The sequence below is a fragment of the Melopsittacus undulatus genome, chromosome 7 (assembly GCF_012275295.1).
Source record: "Melopsittacus undulatus isolate bMelUnd1 chromosome 7, bMelUnd1.mat.Z, whole genome shotgun sequence".
Lineage (NCBI taxonomy): Eukaryota > Metazoa > Chordata > Aves > Psittaciformes > Psittaculidae > Melopsittacus > Melopsittacus undulatus.
The window spans coordinates 29,913,884-29,933,470 of NC_047533.1; the positions used below are offsets into that span (position 1 = coordinate 29,913,884).

Sequence of the window (19,587 nt, forward strand, 5' to 3'; positions counted from 1 at the left end):
CTGTTAAAAATAACCCAAACATTAGCATTATCCCACTCCTTAACATCTTTTTGGTAAGCAAATCACCTTAAATGTACTGACAGCAGAATTGTGTAGGATTTTGACATGTACAAATTATATGACATTGTGGCATCACAGGCACAGTTGAAATTTACTGCCCTCATCTTTCTCTAGATTTTCCAAAAATGTCAACTAACAATATGAAGTGCTAAGATTATGCAAGTATTAGGCTGTAACACCGATTTGTCAAGTGAGTTTGAGAGTTAAGGAAGAGTTTGTAAAATATTTTTGTAAATATAATTTTTGAAGGTTGTAATTGTATTTATTCTATTCTAAGTATTCTATGATTCTACGGTTCTACTTGTTTCAACCCCATTATCAAGTTAAAGCATCCACAGACTTTACAGAGAAATGTGAGTAATTAATCAAGATTGTTTTACCATTGAAGAGACCTTGAAAACATAGACTTTATGTTCTAAAAGTGTAATTGCAATAAGAAAAAAAAAGTTTTTAATTCTTTTACCATGTGTACACAGATAAAATTTAAAAGTGCCTTTGTGAGATTAGATAGCTGTTATTCAACACTAAGACCTTGGAAGAGCTGATCACTACCAGACTGAATAAAGAGAGAAATATTCAGTTACGAAGATTAACAACCATAAAAAGGCCACAGAAAATGCTTGGTGCCACTTTTGTAAAAGCCATTATTATAATTTATGTTGGGCTGATCAGAAACCCAAAGGAGTCAGAATGCAGCTTCTGGACCACATGTTCATTGTGCAGCTCAAGACTTTCAATTTAAAAAAATGGCTTGAAGTGTAATTTAGGAAGGCGCTTCTATTACAAAAAAAGCATAAATTTTTGCTATGGAACTGGATTTTGCCATGATTGGCATGACTGCTGGGATTTCAGCCTTGTGGAATCCCTCAGCAGCAAAAAACTCACCAATGTTAAATAACCAAGGTTTCAGGTATGACACAGATGTGGCCGTATTGGAAGTACAGGTAGGAATCATAGAATACTTAGAGTTGGAAAGGACCTTAAGATCAGCTAGTTCCAGCCCCACTGAAGGGACAGCAGAGGAAGCTGTATTATGGCCTGACTAGATGCAGAATCACACAATCACACAATCACAGAATCCCAAGGGTTGGGACTTCGAAAGATCATCTAGTCCAAGCCCCCTGCAAGAGCAGGGTAACCTAGAGTACATCACACAGGAACTTGTCCAGGCAGGCCTTGAATACCTCCAACGTAGAAGAGCAGCTGTTCACTTGTAAAGTAAATCACGAGCATAGAAATCTTCAGAGGCAAGCTGTTATCAAAAAGTAAATTCTAAAATGAATGATTTAGATTTGCTACCCAGAGCTGCCCAGGGAAGCTGTGAGTTTTCCATCCCTGGCAGTGTTCAAGACCAGGCTGGATGTAGTCTTGGGTGACATGGTTTAGTGTGTGGTGTCCCTGCCCACCACACAGGGGTTGGAACTAGATGATTTAAGATCCTTTCCAACCCTAACTATTCTATGATTCTATGACTAATGTTTGATACATAACTTCCATAAGGCAATCTTAACTAAAGCAAGACTTAATAAACCTTCAATTTAGAATGCGTTCCCCAATAACTAAAAATTAAGTTTCCTTGGTGTGATAAATTTTGATCAAAGCAAATCTCAGCTCCAGGAAATACTTGCAAAATCGCAACATTTAGTATTTATCTTCTTAAATATCATACTAACTTCTATTGAGTACAAACATTTGAAACATTACTTCCCAATGGTGGGCAGTGAAGAAACCTTTTGCCTTGCAATGATAATGAAACTGGAGTATGCCTATGCTTTCAGTTGCTTATCCACGGTTTGAAGGTTCACAAGCAAAATCTACTTTTGCCACTTGGTTTATTCTGCTGAAAAAGTTAATCTATTTGAAGAAAAAAAAAAGGAAAAATTGGATGAAGTTAATTAGTAATTGAAAATAGCTCTTTTAAATGCTATATTTCGGATTAAAAATGTCAATATGTTTGCATGAAACTGCTGAGAGTCACAAGAAATTTAGTTTTTTTTTCAAAATATGAAGGAAAGTGTAAAATATGTAAGAGATTTACAAATAACAAGTTTTAAAAATAATTGGTTTCATAGCACCTTTTACTTTTATCCCCAAATGATGTATGACAGATGAAGACACACAACAATAAAAATTATAACCACAACAATTTTCTGCTAGAATTGACACAGTCTCCTTGAAAAGTCACAACAGTGGCATATATATGAATAGGTTTAAAGCTTACATTTAGATTTCACAGTAAGTAATTCCTAAACCTCCTAAATCATCTTCTTTTCCTAGATACAGTCTGGATTCGCATTTTTCTTAAAAAGGTGTAAATGATTTTGGGTTTACAATAGTGGAACAAAAATTGTCCTTCCAGACTTGTTAAAAAATAGATTTTACTTGGCTTATTGTTATACTTAATAGATCAAAAATACTGTATTTTCACCCTGTTGCAGAAGATAACACTTCTCAGACTTATGCTCTAATGAATAATTAATCAGTTACAAAATAGGATCTGTTTCCTTGATAAAAAATGAATGAATCAATGAATGAGAACACTATCAAACAACAGTCAATAACTTCATAACCAGGGAACTCACCTGGGATGTAAAAGAATGGGATATGAACTTGGATATCCTGAGTATAAAACAAAGGCTAATTAAATTATCTTATAATTTTATCTTGATTCTTACTAAAACAGAGTGTCATGTATGTGTACAGAATACTATGGAAAAACAGAATCTGGAGGAGGGAGGGGGGATAACCTGAAAAGTGAGAATGAGAAAACTGTTTCTCAACTAGTTTCACAAACAACCAGTGTTAATTTCCCATTATGAAGCCTTCTGAAAACTCTGTAACACTGCTGTCTACCTACAAAACCTAGCCAGGAATGTCCATCCAATGTTCTTCAAAAAGTCCAAAAGAATTAATCACCAGATTTTTGTAAAAGGATATTTGCCCTTCAGTTAAGATATTCCATGAATAGTTTGATTTTGAGAAGTCAAAAGCTCAGAGGAATTTATCATGAGTTTCTTCATTACATTTAAAAATCTCACTAATTGCCTAAATTAGGAGTATAGATTATTTCACTTTATAACTAAAAAAAGAGAAATTGGCATCTTTAGAAGTTAGTGAACTACTGATATTGAACTGAAAGTAGAGCAACAATGCACACAACCCAAGTATCTTGAAGGTTTTTGCCTTCAAGGTTGTGGAGTCTCCTACACCAGAGATATTCAAGGCCTGCCTGGACAAGTTCCTGTGTGATGTACTCTAGGTTACCCTGCTCTTGCAGGGGGGTTGGACTAGATGATCTTTCGAGGTCCCTTCCAACCCTTGGGATTCTGTGATTGTGTAATTCAGAAGCTGACATATCTAAATTTTATATAATTTAGGAAAGCATGTTTGAAAATATAATTTCAACTATATCAGAACTCCTCTGAGCTACCCTCTGCATTAAAATTGATTAATAGAGTGCCATATATAGGCTTTAGCGGCCAGTTCTTTATGCCATACGTAAATGTGCGTTTACGTTCTTTGCCACTACTGCAGCACACTGAAAAACTGTTACAATTATGTGATAACTACTGCTGTATTCCTACAGTTTCATAAATTGATTTGTTCATGCAAAAGGAAGCCAGAAAGCAGCAGGTCTATTATTCAGATTTTTGAAATAGCTCTACTACAGCAATTTAATGTATAGGAATTAACACACCATTCATAAATTATAAATTAGTATTTAGGTAAGTGCATTTGTGCGCCCTGTAGAGGGCACCAATACACATGTAAAAAGTCTATCATATGCAAGTATATAGTATGCATTTAAAAAGTCATTGTGGAAATGCCTTCAAATACTTCTGAATTAATAAAAAAATTAAATGTGAGAAAAAAATACACATGTATTTCTACAGTGCTGAAACAGAGATATGTTGATATAATGCATTTTGGTGCCTATTAGACAAAAATGTTAGTACCTCCAATTATTGAAAGTCTTTTTTTTTTCAGATATGAGAAATAAAATGAAGCTATAATATCAGTTCCTCACAAGGCTATTAAAAGGTTTCTATTTTATATTACCACTAGTTATCTTGATTATAACCTATTATGATTGTCTTTTTATTCCCACCCTTTATTAACGTTTTGGTTTTTTCTCTAGAAGTAAATTACCCAGAAGAATACAACACATTCAAACCTGGCATTACTGCAATGGAAAAGGGCTAATGACTTAACTTAGATAAGTCTTTACCATAGTTTTAAATGGAAATTCTGCAGCTGTGAGAGAGTGAATGTTCAACAGTAATTTTATCACTTAATAGTCTTACCTTCAAGTCAGTATAGCAGTGAAGCCAGCCTTTTAAATTAGCAACAAAATGGAATGAGGTGTATTGGAAATCAGCTAACCGTAATGACTGTAAACCACCAATGGTTATGTTAGCAAACACGTGCCTACATGTGATCAATATTAATCAGGAAAGGCAGCATATTTTCTGCAAGAAAGGACAAGATACAAAAGCATACTGCAAGATGCTACAGTGGGCTGAAATACTCATCTTTTGCCAAAGACCTTGGCTATTTTTGTAGGCAAGAACCGCAAGAGAGTTGCCACGTACCTTGCAAAGGTTGTGGGAAGAGGGTTTATGGCAATAATTTACTGCTAGATCTACCACTCCATTTTCAAGATGGGACTGAGCTGGTCACAGGGCAATTTATCAATGCCATCTCAATACTCCCTTCTATGTCACCGAGGAGCTGTACCAGAACTGAGATTACAAGCACAATTCAAATTACCTGGTAAATCCCGTAACAGCCAGCTCTGCTGTGAGTCTTGTGGCCTAACACTAGTCTGGTCTTTGCTTTTTTACTGTTTGTGAGTCAGGAGAGACTCAAAAATCACACTCTTGCCACTGATGCAATAACCTATCATACATTCACCCTAAGGCTTTTAAGGTTTAAACACTTTTCATTGCTTTGCTACATACCAAGGCATATCTGGTTAAAATTAGTAAAGCAGGCTTTACTTTTGCATGAAACTTCTGTGTAGTCAGTTGCCAAAGAAACTGGTTGCTCACATCCTCTTACACTACGTTATGTTCAGGCGCTTTCAAGACAAAATACTAAACACCAGGCATTAGGATTGTCCCGTCTAAGGAACAGAATGTGGTACAATTTGACCATCATCAAGAAATTAATTATTTTGCTCTACCATTTTTCAGTTTTATGTACAGGAAGAATATATTTCCTATGTCCAGTTGTCAACAAAAGACCTTACAAGTTTTAGAGAGGTTAAGAAATGAAAAGGAAAAACTTAGTTATTCTCCTTTTTCTTCAGATCAACTATAAGAGGTATTTCTCTGTATTGTACAGTTGACAAACTGTTGTGATATTTACCAATCCAGCCTTTCAGCTTTCACTAAGACCCATCTATTCTTATATTCTTAAACCATCTAAAGGAATTTATTTCTTTTAAATTCAACCTTCCTTGTCCTTTTGTCTCCCTCCGGCCTCCAGACATCACTGTAAGTAATATAGTCTGTTTTTTTCATCAAGATACTCCCTTTGCCCCTTTGCATTAGAAGTTCCTTTTAATATCTGTACTAATATTCCACATTAATACTTTGTCAACATGAAACAGTTTTGAGTTACTGTTAGTTTTGCTGTCATGAAGGAAAAATAAAGTATTTTCATGAAGAATTCAAATTCAGAAACTCTAATTGGTCTTCTGCTTTCATCCTAAATCTAAATCAGGGAGACAAGGCAAAGTATGCCAGAAAAAAAAAGAAAAAAAAAAAGAAACTGTAACTATGAAAAGCCTGAAAAGTCCTGACAGCTAAAACATGAAACAAACTTGTTGATACTCTTTCTGCACAATATGCTTTATCTATTGCGTTTTCTCTACTCCAGACTGAGTATAGAAACAGATTAAAAAAGCAGTCCATCATTTAGTAATGCTGCCAAGATAAAACCAGCAAAACTAATACAACTGGTTTGCTTGGTATGAAAAGAAGTATTTTTTAAAAAAGGTATCCCCCTTTGACGTTTAATGAGAAAAGACTTTCAGATGTAACTACTAATCCTACCTCATGCTTTTGACTGTGAATCGGGGAAGGAATTTTTCAATTGAACCTAGAATTCAGCTACTGCCAGTATTTTGCTTTGTTGATCTTGGATACATTTTGTGTCTGAGCGTGATAGCCAGGTACTTAAAAGCTTTACATACTGCTGTGCCTAGACCTCTGACCACCACAATATACTTGCTTTGCAGAAAGTGATGCAGAAAAAAGACATGAAAAAGCACCATTCCTAGTTACACTGTAAGGGGTGTAACCTATAGAACTTGCTGTCACTTCTATCATACCTTATGTATCAAATTGGTTTAGAGTGATGATGACTTAAGGACAAGGACTCCACTTGAGCTGAACAACAGTTTGGCATTTGTAAAGCCATAAGTCTGCCTGGAAGAACTGAAAAGCATTTGTGTGTGCATGATTGTGTGCTTAGATCTATGCTATCACAGTCTTTTTCTAAGCATGCTCACAAAGTATGCTTGATATGGTTTATAAACCTGCTAACAGCCTCAATGAAAATCATGGTATTTACTAAAGAATAGCTACCATAAAAATGAATCCTAATGCTTTCTAAGTAGTGACAGCTAAACACAACCTACCATACACTTTACTGATACTAATATTGATGTAACCAATACAAGTGTCCTTCATATAACAAAACAGTAACATTTATGGTAGGAATATACACTTCAGTGGGAATTCCTTGCTATGAGGGTGTGAGACACTGGAACAAGTTGCACGGGGAAGTTGTAGATACCACAGCCCTGGAAGTGTTCAAGGCCAGGTTGGACAGGGCTTTGAGCCACCTGGTCTAGTGGTAGGTGTCCCTGCACATGGTGGCAAGATGGAACTAGATGATCTTGAAGGTCCCTTCCAAACCAGACCATTCTATGATGATGACAATTTCAAATTTAGGAACTAAAGTTTAACAAAGAGGTAAGAGGAAGAAAGGCATTAATTCCTTAAAAAAAAGAGACTAGCTGAGGTTTGGAGGAATTGAGAGAGATTTCCCAGGAAGGATGCTAGCTCTGATCTGGGACGCCCGTTTGAAAAGCTTCAGGGATAGCTTACAACAGAGGACAAAAGTAGGAGAAGTTATATGGAGGTTATGTTTCTAAGCCAGGAATAAGCACATAGGTGCTGAGACTCACAGTAAATTCAGTCAGAATTTACGGTCTATACCAATGCAATCAGCAGTTCCAAGACCACTGATGCTAGGTTGTGTTTAGTTAGATTTCAAGTAAGGGGAAAACCTGTTCTGTATCCAAATACAACATCTTATATAGATTTACATGAGATTCTTGTCTGATCATGAGATCTCAGACAAAGGAAGCTTCCCCCTGGAGAAGTGGCTGCTTGGAAAAATGGTTTAGCTGGTAGATGGAAAAATTTTGACTAGGAGTACACAATGAAGTTCTGCTCTATTCAACAAAGTTGTGCTCATCTTAATAACAGGTTTGCCAGGAAAAAAAAATATATATACATATATACATTCACAGAGTAAAGAAATAAAGCTGTTGACCAGTCATTGGTTGACAGAAATGGTCAACCCATTATTGGTCAACAGCTGTATGAAAGGAATAAGAACTCTGAAGGACTTCCCCAGGACAAGCCAGAGCAAAGGTATTAGGCATACGTGCCTGTCTCTGAAAGCATATCCTGAAAGGCAGTAGAGAAAGCCAAGAAACTAGGTGCTGGTTCAGTGGCTCTAGAAGTTCTGAGGCTGGAACTCAGAAACCTTTTGTCCTGGTTTTCGTTAAACCAGAACACATTCCTTCTATAGCAAAAGTATATTCCACCTCTTTTATAATGTCCCATTGTGCTATGACTTGCTCAGGATTTACAGAGACACTTCTAGTGGTTTCTGCTAAAGAAAAGGAAAATCTTCAGACAGGAATAAAATTATTTGTTATTGGTTTACTTTGTAAAAGAGAAAAAAAAAAAGTAGTTTACACTTGGCTTGAACAGAAACACTTTACTGCAAAAGTGAAAATGAGTGTTTTAATTGATAGGTGTCCTGAGTGGTTAGTAAGAAGTGCTAATGTATTGATATCATGGTTTTGGTCATGCTACCTGCCTCTTTTTTCTTATTAAATACCATATTATAGCTAAAAAAACCCCCCAAACTTCTTAAAGTATACAAGTAAAACTACTAGAAATAAATCTAGTCTTGCTAAGTCAAAACCTCATATAATATACAAATTTCATACTTTCTATGAGGTCTTAATAAATATTGTGCACATAAGGTTGATAAATGTAAAATGATTCTACCACAAATGTATTCTTATTTTGATAGAAAGGAACTTTTTATACTTTCTGATCTAAATTCAAGTGCCAGGTAGGGTTCCTTTAGTGACTCATTGTTCTGATAAATAAAAGCTAAAAAAAAGCCCAGGATATTAGTCATAACGTATTAAAATATAATAATAAATAATACAAAACATTTAAAACAGTTTTTAAAAATAAACAATTCAATGTGAATAATAAAGCTGCACATGACATTTAAAATACAATGAATATAGAGAAGGCTTCTTTTAAACAAGCAAGAACTTATTAAATGTGTGCCTACCTAGAGCAGAGACAGCTGCAGTGAATAGAACATTACTGTTATGGTTAGAAACAACAAATTTTATTGAATTTACATTAGCTGGCTTGTGACTAGAGATGAAAACATTCGATCTCCTGTAAGACTCATTCCTGTGATCAAAACACAAATCAAGGTCAACCAATTTATCTTCAACAGATGCTGGTATAACTTGTTCTGTAAAGAAAATTAAGGAAATTCTACATTCTCTGCAGCCAAACTGTTTTAGTTTTTCACTGTACTTTGCATTAAAGTCTTGGCTTTGGTTTTGATTTTTTCCAAACAGATAGAGAGCATCCCTTATTTTTTCAACAGGCCTCAAGACTGATATCATATCCCCTTTGATATTTTTATTTCAAGCTAAACAGCATCATCTTTTTCTCTTTTCCTGGAGAGATCATGCTTCTGCACAACTAATCAATCTCATGGCTCTTCATTCTATCCAGTTCTTTATTGAACAATGGTACACTAATCTGCAGTAAGCACTTTGGAGAGCTGTTAGACCAGAAGATCTGTAGGCTTTACTCCTGTTTACAGATTCTAACTTCCTGTTTGACTTTCTTCCATCACATAATGTTATTCAGCTTGTGATCCAAAATCATTCCTTACTCTTTTTCTGAGGGCTTCTGTGACTCTTATGAATTCTCTGAGTTTTTAAAATGGATCTCTGAAGTCCATTTGATTTTGGTTTGCTGCTGTCTTCTCTGGTAACTTTCAAACACAGTAGGTTCTCATTACATGGTGGTAGCTCTCTCTCAGACCCCCTTCACCTTCCCACTCTCAAGCTCCTCCTCGCTGATCAGCAACACCCCTTAATGTGACTTTTCCAATACTGTGTCATTCATATAATCTATAAATCTGTTGTGCAGCCTGCATCTTGACCTATTTTCCCATCCCTGTCAGTCTCCCTAGTTAAAAGAAATAAGAGGTATTCTAAAATGCTGACACCAGGACCTATGCATTAGATGATCGTTTTTGTTTTTAAAAAGCTTAATCTGTATAGTTGTCTTGGTTTGGTGGTCAACATCACCACACAGGTTCTGTTCCCTTTTATTAGCACCAATGAAGTATAAATCCATTTCCATTTTGAATCTCAGAGCAATTACACATTCTTCAGCTGCATGCATTTCTGCCTGGATATTGAAGTTTCTCTCTTCATTCCCTTTTTATTAGATGATTGTTACCATATATAATTTAGTTAATTTTACAAAATATATATTGATTTTTGCCACTCTTTTTTCTGGAATTTACACTACCCATTCTAAATTCTAATCCATTTATCCACACTTAACTTTCAAACACACAAACTCACTTCTGCTCTTTCTGAAACTTTAGCAAAACCACATGGTTATATAGAATCATAGAATAGTTAGGGTTGGAAAGGACCTTAAGATCATCTAGTTCCAACCCCCCTGCCATGGGCAGGGACACCTCACACTAACCATATCACCCAAGGCTTCATCCAACCTGGCCTTGAACACTGCCAGGGATGGAGCATTCACAACCTCCCTGGGCAACCCATTCCAGCACCTCACCACCCTAGCAGTAAAGAATTTCTTCCTTATATCCAGTCTAAACCACTGCTGTTTAAGTTTTAACCCATTACCCCTTGTCCTACCACTACAGTCCCTAATGAATAGTCCTCACCACCATCCCTGTAGGCCCCCTTCAGATACTGGAAGGCTGCTATGAGGTCTCCATGCAGCCTTCTCTTCTCCAGGCTGAACAGCCCCAACTTTCTCAGCCTGTCTTCATACAGGAGGTGCTCCAGTCCCCTGATCATCCTCATGGCCCTCCTCTGGACTTGTTCCAACAGTTCCATGTCCTCTTTATGTTGAGGACACCAGAATATACTTTTAGTTCAAACAAAAAGGCCTATATACATTGATAATATTTTTCTAGAGCCAAAATAATGGCTCTAGATCTTGGTGTGTTGAATGTAATGCTGTCAGACATTCTGAAATCTGAACTCACCATTAGCCACAATGAGGATATGAATTTAAATATGCAATGGGGGCTGAAGACTGCATGACATGTTTTTGTGGGTGATACAATCTTTTTCCTGGAGTTGCTTCCTGTGGGTGAAATTACTCCTAGCTTATAGGAGTATGCTATGAATAAGCTTGAAGAGGTATTGCAGAGTAAAAATTATTTGAATCTATGTTTTTCACAGCTTTAGCTGCATACTTGCTTTATAACTAGCTTTACAGATAACAGTGAAGTCCAAAATGCTACTGGTAGAAATCTGCTAACTTTTCCTCTGAGTAAAGATTTGTTTTGAACTGTGACTGCCATGGACTAAACCAGCTCATCCCTGTGAGGACTTCTGTATCTATTCTTTCTGGTACTTTCTGCCTAAATTTAGAGTCAGGATCTTGCTGTTGGTTCACAGAAGTTATGAAATATGATGTATGTCATGACATATTCTTGTCTAACCTCACCACACAGTTTATGGCTACTAAATAAGTTAGATTGTACTGAAAGTTGGTTAGGGTAAAAAATTTGCTGTAAGATGGGATAAAAATTAAAAAGCCTCTTTGTAGTGGTTTCACACAGGATCAAGAGGAAACAAGGTGCAGGTCTGACATCTATTATATGGCAAATAGTAAGAAGTACTTTTTTTTTTTTAAAGTCGAATGCCTGCAATATTTCCTAAAAATTTTATAACATTCCTCCTATTCTGAGGTCTTTACAAAGTAAAATCCAAACAATCTCATCATCTAGCATCTAATGAGAATTCTATTCCTGGACAAAACATGATATTTTTGGCCTATAGTATTGTCATTATAGGACAAGTATTTGGAGCCAAATGCTCTTTTCATGGAAGCAAAATCCTATAGTGCCTTACAGCTTGGCCCTTATCTCCAACAATAGAATTTTGTTTCCAGGCAGAAATAAATCACAAGCAAGTACTTTAAGGCAAAAAAGAGAAAATGGGAATGCTGGAACTCCTTTATGACTCACCTTTCCCTCCTGTGGGTAGCTATACCTTAAAAATAGAGATGGGTCTGACTGGTGTGATTTAAATGAGCATTCTCAAAACTACCAGTGCCTGAGGGCATGTAAGTGTCAGGCTTAGTTCAGGTTTTAAGAGTTCGAAATTTGTTACAAAATCTGAACACAGTTCATACCTAGTTCCTGTATCCTGCTTAGTGTCTGTTTTCTAAACTAGCTGGTTTGATTTAAGTTATCTCAGCTTACCAATCGTGGGGCAATTTTCCACTGGGCTTTTACCTTTACATAGGCCATGTAGATTTGCCCAGTATCCTCCAATCCAGACACTTCAACTGTTTCAAACTGCATCTCTGGACTCTATGCAGTCCTTCAACCAAGAATGTGGAATATGATGCAGATATTGGCAGATTTTCCTAAAAATGTTAATTCTTACATTGGTCACAAATATCCAGTAATTTAATCAATGTTTTAACCTGAAAAGCAGATTGAGTCTGGAAGTTAGAATCAGTCTCTGGATCAATACTGCCTTGCACCAGAACAGAGTAAACAGTCTCTTCCATAACTTTGGAAAGCTGCTGTGTTCTGCAAAGTAACAGCTCAGACAAGTACAGGATCAGCTCAAAAACATAAGTCCTATTTAATGGAATAAAACAGATTACATCCCAGAAGAAAAGGATTAAAATGTCTACTCTTATAATTTATTTTATGAAAAAAGGGGGGGGGAAAGTTAAATATGGAAGGAGAGGCATTCAGAAAGCATGGATCATAGAAAGGTTGACTTTCATAGAGGATGATTTTCCTTATCGAACCATCAAAAAATATTATTTTTGGTTTGGGGTTTGTTGGGTTTTTTTCCTTCCTTTTCCTTTCTCCTGACTGATGAGATGCTGGCTCCTTTTGTGTCTTTGTCTATAGAAACAACCTTGTTGAGTATTTTTTCTGTGGAATGACATTGAGCATATTTTCCTGGTCTGGCAGAACTGCTTGTACACTTGTCTGCTTTTGGGTCTACTCCTTTTTCAGGAAAACTTATTTTATCAAGCTTCCTTCTCTTTACATACATTCCTGAGACCAACCATTCTGTTCCTTGGCATGCTTTTGTTCAAGTGCCAAAAAATCAGTATCTTTCTTCTGTAAACAGTTATTATCCTTAGGTCAATGTAATTCTCCAAAATCTACACAGTCACCTGTAGGCTGATGTAAGTACACACTGTTTGCAATCTGAGCTGGCTGTATGCATTCTACCCTTAACTAGAAGATATAAATCTATTTATGCAATGTCCTGAATAAGAAATGTATTTATTTAGTCTCAGTGGTTTTACCCTGTCAATAAGACTTTGAGTTCATAAGCAGCTGGGAGTTCACATATATGTGCTTGTAATCAGCTCTATAGCAGTACCTCCAGCAAAATGCTCTGACAGGTTGCTCTGTTGCCAAGTGGTTAGACTCCTGCAATAACATTATCTTTCAACCAGAGCTCTCATACAGATCAGTCTGGACATTAAGTGCTTCCCTGAGATCTAAATAAACTTATCAGAAACTTTATTAATCCAGAACATTTTGGGGTAAATATTAATGTAGTCATTTCTGAGGAAACACAGAAATTCTATGTTTGTAACATATTTGTTACTGACAGATGATAAAAGAATACTCAGTGTTCAGGGTACTCGGAGTCTGGCATATCTACTTAAAGGTTTAACTTTTTACTAGAACTTCAAATACAGCAGTTTTACTGTGGTCATATAATTTGGCTGCATAAACCAGCTTAAAGTGATTGCTTCCTTTCATCTTGTGCCACTTCACTCTCCAAACTCCATCTGTCCTAAATGACAACTCACCAACTGAATGTGGCAAATCCAAGACCTTCTTTCCCATTCATATTGAAATTCCTATTCAGTCTCTAAAGGCACTACATATATGCCTGCTGTAATAACATACATCAAATAATCATATATTTTTCTACGTTTCAGTGCTTGTTACAAATATTTTATTTCTACTTTTCCTACCTAATTTGCAATTCATAGATATTTCCTCATATTTCTGTCATATTTCCTTTTTATAACTATAAGCTATATTTCTACTTTATCATTTCCTTTTAACAACTCTGGAAGACCTTTCTATATTTCAATTACCTGCAGACTCACAGTCCTACAGCATAATCTTAAAATCAAAACTGTGATACTGATGCACTCCTCTGCATATTAATTCTGGATATTAGACTATTATTAGAATATAAGCATGTAGGTATCTTCTTAAGTTTCTTTGATACATCAAGGCTCTCATATTTCATCTAGTGTAGTTAATGGCTTTGATCAAAGCCATGCTGAACCCTCTATAAGCATATACTTTAGTGTAATGAAAAAGATATTTGCAGCCCTTTACTGATTTTTCCTTAACACTGTTCCGGTGTCAAAGTAGATACAACCTAAACATGTCCTGCAATTAATCAGAGAAAGTTTCCATTAAAACTGAAGTATGCTATCTTCTGTCCTTCGCTGACTTCCATCTTTCTGCACAACTTTTCTATTTGACAAGCAAGACTCATAGGAAGTCATTCAGGTCTGCAAAGTTTTCATGTGTCTTCTTTTTGTTTCTACTACAAGCAAACACGTGCAAGCCTTATTACAATTGCAATTCCATGATGCAAAAATAGTCAATGAGAAGCTGTAAACCTACCTAATCTTTCAAGTTTTTATTAAGTATTTCTTACACTGCCTTATGATAGATTGCTTGTTAAAGCTGTGCATTACAAAAGCATTCTGAATTCAGGAAAAAATCATAGACCACATAAATCCCACACTGCCACAGTGGTTTATAAATGCTCATACAGTGGGCATGCTTTAGAAAATTAATTACCAAAATGAATCATTTATTGGACCCATTCACAGTGAAGTGTTTCCAAAGTGACAGTAGTCACAGCTAATCAAGACAACAAAATCAGGTTTTCATTGCAATACCACACTTCAATAACTGCATGTGGGAATTTCACCTTCAAATAATATTAATTTTTTGTTTTTTCTTCCGCAACTCCTTCCCTACGTGAGCCTAAGTCACCAACATTATCAAAACACAGGCTTGAGAAAAATACACTAAAAAAATAATTCTGGTTGATGTTTGACATTATAATGTCTTGCCAGGTTTCATCACTCATATCATATCATATTCAGTAATACAATCTGACTGGGCAACTCACAGGGACATGTTTTTGCTGAAGAATTTAAAGGTATCAAACAACCTTTGGACAGAATTCAGAGCTACTGTATGAAAAAGATTTTGTTATTTTATTTTTCCATGAAGATAGAATTATATGGTTTTCTTTTGTTTAACCCCTATGAGATGTAAAAAACCCCAAAACAAAACAACTTTATTGAGATTGCATGGATCATATAATTTTTAGTCTTCATTAGGAATTCTGTGTTAAATAATCTTAGCTTTAGACTGAAGCCAAAAGTAAAGAATAGACATCTCATTATGGCTTTATTATTTGGCTGCAGATTAGTACTCAAACTGTAAAAAGCCTTTTAGGGTTATAGAAATTGGGATATGAGGTTATTTTCTCTAAACCCTTCAAAAATACTCATTTAGAAATATAATATCTTCCCTTCTTCTGTAGGGTAAAATTTCAACTCTATGGCAAGATGATGGAATGGTTAACCTAAAACGGGCCTCAGGGATTTAAAGCATAAAATTAAAACTAGCATTTTCTAACCTTATAAGAAGTTAGTAATGAAATCTGATTTTGAGACAAGATGATTATCCAGAAATCAGAAAGAATGATCCAAACTTCATTAAATTACTTTTGAATAAACATAAAAGAAAACAATAACTTTCAAGTGATTTTTGAAAGTAAATTACTCTTTCAAATTACAACTTCAAAACACCTTGACATGTTTTTCTAAAGAAACTGCCTGAAATTCTAAGCTGTTTAATAGCACATACTTTGTATTTAACTTCATGACCTAAATGACAACACTTAGATCCTGACAAATCCTACAATAGGCAGTTTCTTTTCAATATTTAAATGCTGCTTATATCTTTCTTTTGAGTGTGTTTGTGCAAGCAATTCAAGTCAATGTTTTTATTATTTTACTCTATAAAAGAATTTTTCTAGTTCAATGAAAGAATTTATTTGAAAATTCAAGCCTCACTCTTTTTTTTCATTTTAGCCATAGAAGGAAAATAAATTACTTGTCCAAACAATTCTAGTAGTGAAATTCTCTAGTAGGACTCAACAGGTATACAGTAACTCCTTCAATTCAGAACTTTTTTCTTTTTCATTTTTTAATCCTTTTTGTTTGTTTGTTTTCTGTTTTTCATTTAATTTGCATGTGAAAGCTTAATATAAATGCACATACAGCCAGGTTTATTTCTAGAACTCAGGAGAAAATCATGTTCTTTTCACAAGGAGCAATCTCATATCCCATGCTAAGCATCACTAAAAAAAAAAAAAATTTCACTGTTGTGCTGCTTTCTGTATCACTGATATCAACAAGTGCTGTGGGAACTCACACAACTCTGAAGTTAAAGATGGTTGAACAATGCTTCACTTCTGAAGCCCAAAAAAAAAAAATTACCATGACACCTACAACTTATGATTACATTTCTTAACAGCAGATGTATTTCTCAATGCCATTTATAAGATGGTTTAATTTTTAACTTATGATAAATACTTTGAAATTTCCTATGTCAATTGTATTTTTAAGATTACCTTATTTAATATTCTGACCTCAGTATTTAATATTCTGACCAAGTTTGAACCTTAGCAGGTTTTCATATGTAATCATAGAATCATAGAGTGGTTAGGGATGGAAAAGACTTTAAGATAATCTAGTTCCAACCCCCCTGCCACAGGTAGGGACGGCTCACTCTAGATGATGCCATCCAAAGCTCTGTCCAACCTGGCCCTGAACACTGACAGGGGTGAAGTATTTATCACTTCTCTGGACAACCTGTTCCAGTGCCTCACCACCCTCACAGTAAGAACTTCTTCCTTATGTAAAATTCTTGTACAACTACTGTCTCTGAGGCATTCCTGCTGACTCAACAAACACTGATGTTTCCCTCTCCTAACCCCAAATTTGGTAACGCAGCACAATTCAGTGTATTATACTGGATACTGCAACATCACTCAACTACATTTTCTTTTGGTTTAGCAGTAATAAAGCATTGCTCAGCTAGAGAAGACAAATGTCAGATAGGAATGAAATCGGAAGAAAAATTATACCATATATACTGTCAAGCATCAGTCTTGAAGTTTATGAAGAAATTTCAGTCATATCTTGACTCTGGACTTCCCAGATATATTTTAATGCTGTATCTGGCATTACATGTTATATCTGGTTCTACATAAAAGTAGGAGTACCTTCTTTTTTTTAAAGTGGCTTAAAGTTGCTAATAATTCATTTCTTATTTTTATAGACCACAAAGGGGCAATATCATAACCATCACAAACCAGAACCACCTTATATTTTCTATATAATTGAAATTTCAAACTAATAGACTGATTTCAAACTCAGTACAGAGACATCCCCAGATATAGATTGACCTAAGCTAAACAACGCTTACTGATGAAGCAATTCAAGTTTTCTATCTTATTCTAGATTATAAATAGATAGCCCAAATCCAACCTAAGTTCAGGTGGGCCTTTTTTAATCAGTTAAATTTCAAGCATTTATCTAAAACAGAATTAGATAACCAATTCTTTTTTTATAAGCTAACACACTTCTAATATAAAATGAGTTACTAATATACATTTAACATTTAAAATAAAATGCAGTAATTTTTTCTATTTTGTTCTACTTACTGTTCAGATGATCTTCTAAAGTAGAGTACATAACCTTAATTCACATGGAAGACAGACTTGATATTATGTTTACAGAAAAAAAATTCTTAGTATATGACCCCCTTTATCATTGTGAAGGGGCATGACCTAAACAAATGGTATAGGTATCACAAAACAATGCTTAACGCTAACATATAAAAGCCAAAGCAGTGTGATAAGGGTGATTTGTACCATTGCTGGCCCTGCAGAGTTTGAATTTAAGTCTGCCTTTAGAGAAGCTGATTTTTGGAGTATGCAGTATCTTTTGGTTGGTCAAGAAGTCACTGATGATAAGACTTCCTCTCCAGTGGATGAAAATCTTTAAGAAGACTGATAAGATTAATTATTACTGAGGATATTAGAGAAGAAAAAAAAAAGAAAGAAAAGGTTTGCATTCACTTAGAAAATTTATTATTATCATACCTGTTACTTTCAGTCTGTCAGCACCAATAACAATCTCATCTTCATCTGCAGAAAACAATACTTTTCCACTTTCGGTTGCCCTCACTTCAAATCTCTTACTCTGGGCCTCCACAGCATCAGCTCCTGAAATCAAGGAAGTGAATATTTCATCTGCAATATGTTGTAAGAATATCATCAGCATATATAGAATATCCAAAACATATTGAACACATGAAGCTTTTATAAAATACTGGGCTTTCTGTGGCCTGGTAATTTGTATCATAAAATATTGTTAAATTAATTTACAGAGAAACTATTTCACTATTGCATATCAGGATAGAATTTAAACTCAAAAACATCTATTTCAGTGTTGCATGGTGTCGTTGTTTAAATCAAGTCCACAAACAACTCGTTCATTCACTCCCCCCCTTCACTCCCCCAACTCCCGGAGAGTTAGGAAGGAGAATCCAAATAATGTAGCCCCCACGGATTAAGATAAGAACGGTTTAATAGCTAAGGCACAACACGAATCACTACTGCCATTACTACTACAAATAATGATGATAAAGCCAATAACAAGTGAAGACAATACAACATCTCATCAGCCACCGACCCATAACTCACCCCACCCTGCCCGACCGAGCACCGATTGATACCAACCGATACCTCCTCCATCCCCCCAGAGCTCCAGCCCTTCCGGGTCTCTCCCGGTTACATCCTGGGTATGGCGTGCTATGGTATGGAATACCTCTTTGGCTAGCCTGGATCAGGTGTCCTGTCTCTCCTTCCTCCCGGCCTCCCCTCCTCCCTGGAAGAGCATGAGCTCAGAAGAAAAAGGCCTTGAACAAACCAAACACCCGAGCAGTAACTCAAAACATATTTGCTATCAGCAACTGTTCTCAGCCCGAAAGTCAAAACACAGCACTGCACCAGCTACCAAGAAGGAGAAAAAATGATTGCTACTGTTGAACCCATGACACATGGAAAACAGCACAAGAACTTCAAATGTACTTAAATTCTGAGATCTTGAAATGGCTATTCAGCTTAAACTGCAGGGTTTTTGCCAACAGTAAAAAAAGATAACATACCCTATTCCATAATTACCAGCAAATCAGCACACCAGAAAACTGTATTTTTTCAGTCAGTTCTACTGCAAACATGAACAACAGAATAAGAAAACATAAACAAAAAATAAAACAAAAAAGATGAACTGACATATCACAGTTTATTTCATATTCTATGAAAATTGTTTGAAAGCTCCAAAACTCTAAAGTAATCTTGAAATTAAACAAATGTATGGAATTGCATCCAATAGTACAATAAAAGAAGTCTGTAGATACCAAAACTCTGTCAAATTTACTATGCCTTTCAATTTACTGGTCTTATCCTTACTCTTCAGTGTTTCTTCCTGCTGGTTTTGAAAATTTTTATTTTATTTTATATTTTATTTTATTAAGCGACAACAAAACCTTAATTCTGAAAATCGTGTTGAAAAGCAATAAACTGCATATAGCACAACCAGCTGTAAGGCAAATTGCAGGACTTAATGGAATAATTATGTTACAATTTTCTATAATCATTGATCCCTAATTGCATTTGTAATGTACACATGGAATGACCCATAATTCTATATGGGTAAAAATTATGGGGAAAGCATTATGGATTAAGAAATCCCCGTCTTTTATTTCAGCTTATCAATTTGGCTTGTAGGTTTGTAA

General features: G+C 35.4%; 1 protein-coding gene across 2 annotated transcripts in view; it reads right to left on the reverse strand.

Moving 5' to 3' along the window:
• The window catches only part of SGCZ (sarcoglycan zeta), a 207,917-nt gene that overhangs the window by 27,412 nt on the left and 160,918 nt on the right, over positions 1-19,587 (reverse strand). Inside the window, exon 4 of one of the 2 annotated variants that reach the window (XM_005149070.3) lies at positions 17,891-18,013. The exons of the other annotated variant lie outside the window; for it this stretch is intronic. Within the exon in view, the coding sequence (XP_005149127.2) occupies positions 17,891-18,013 (123 nt within the window). The remainder of the gene's footprint in view (positions 1-17,890; positions 18,014-19,587) is intronic. 2 annotated transcript variants of the gene reach the window in all.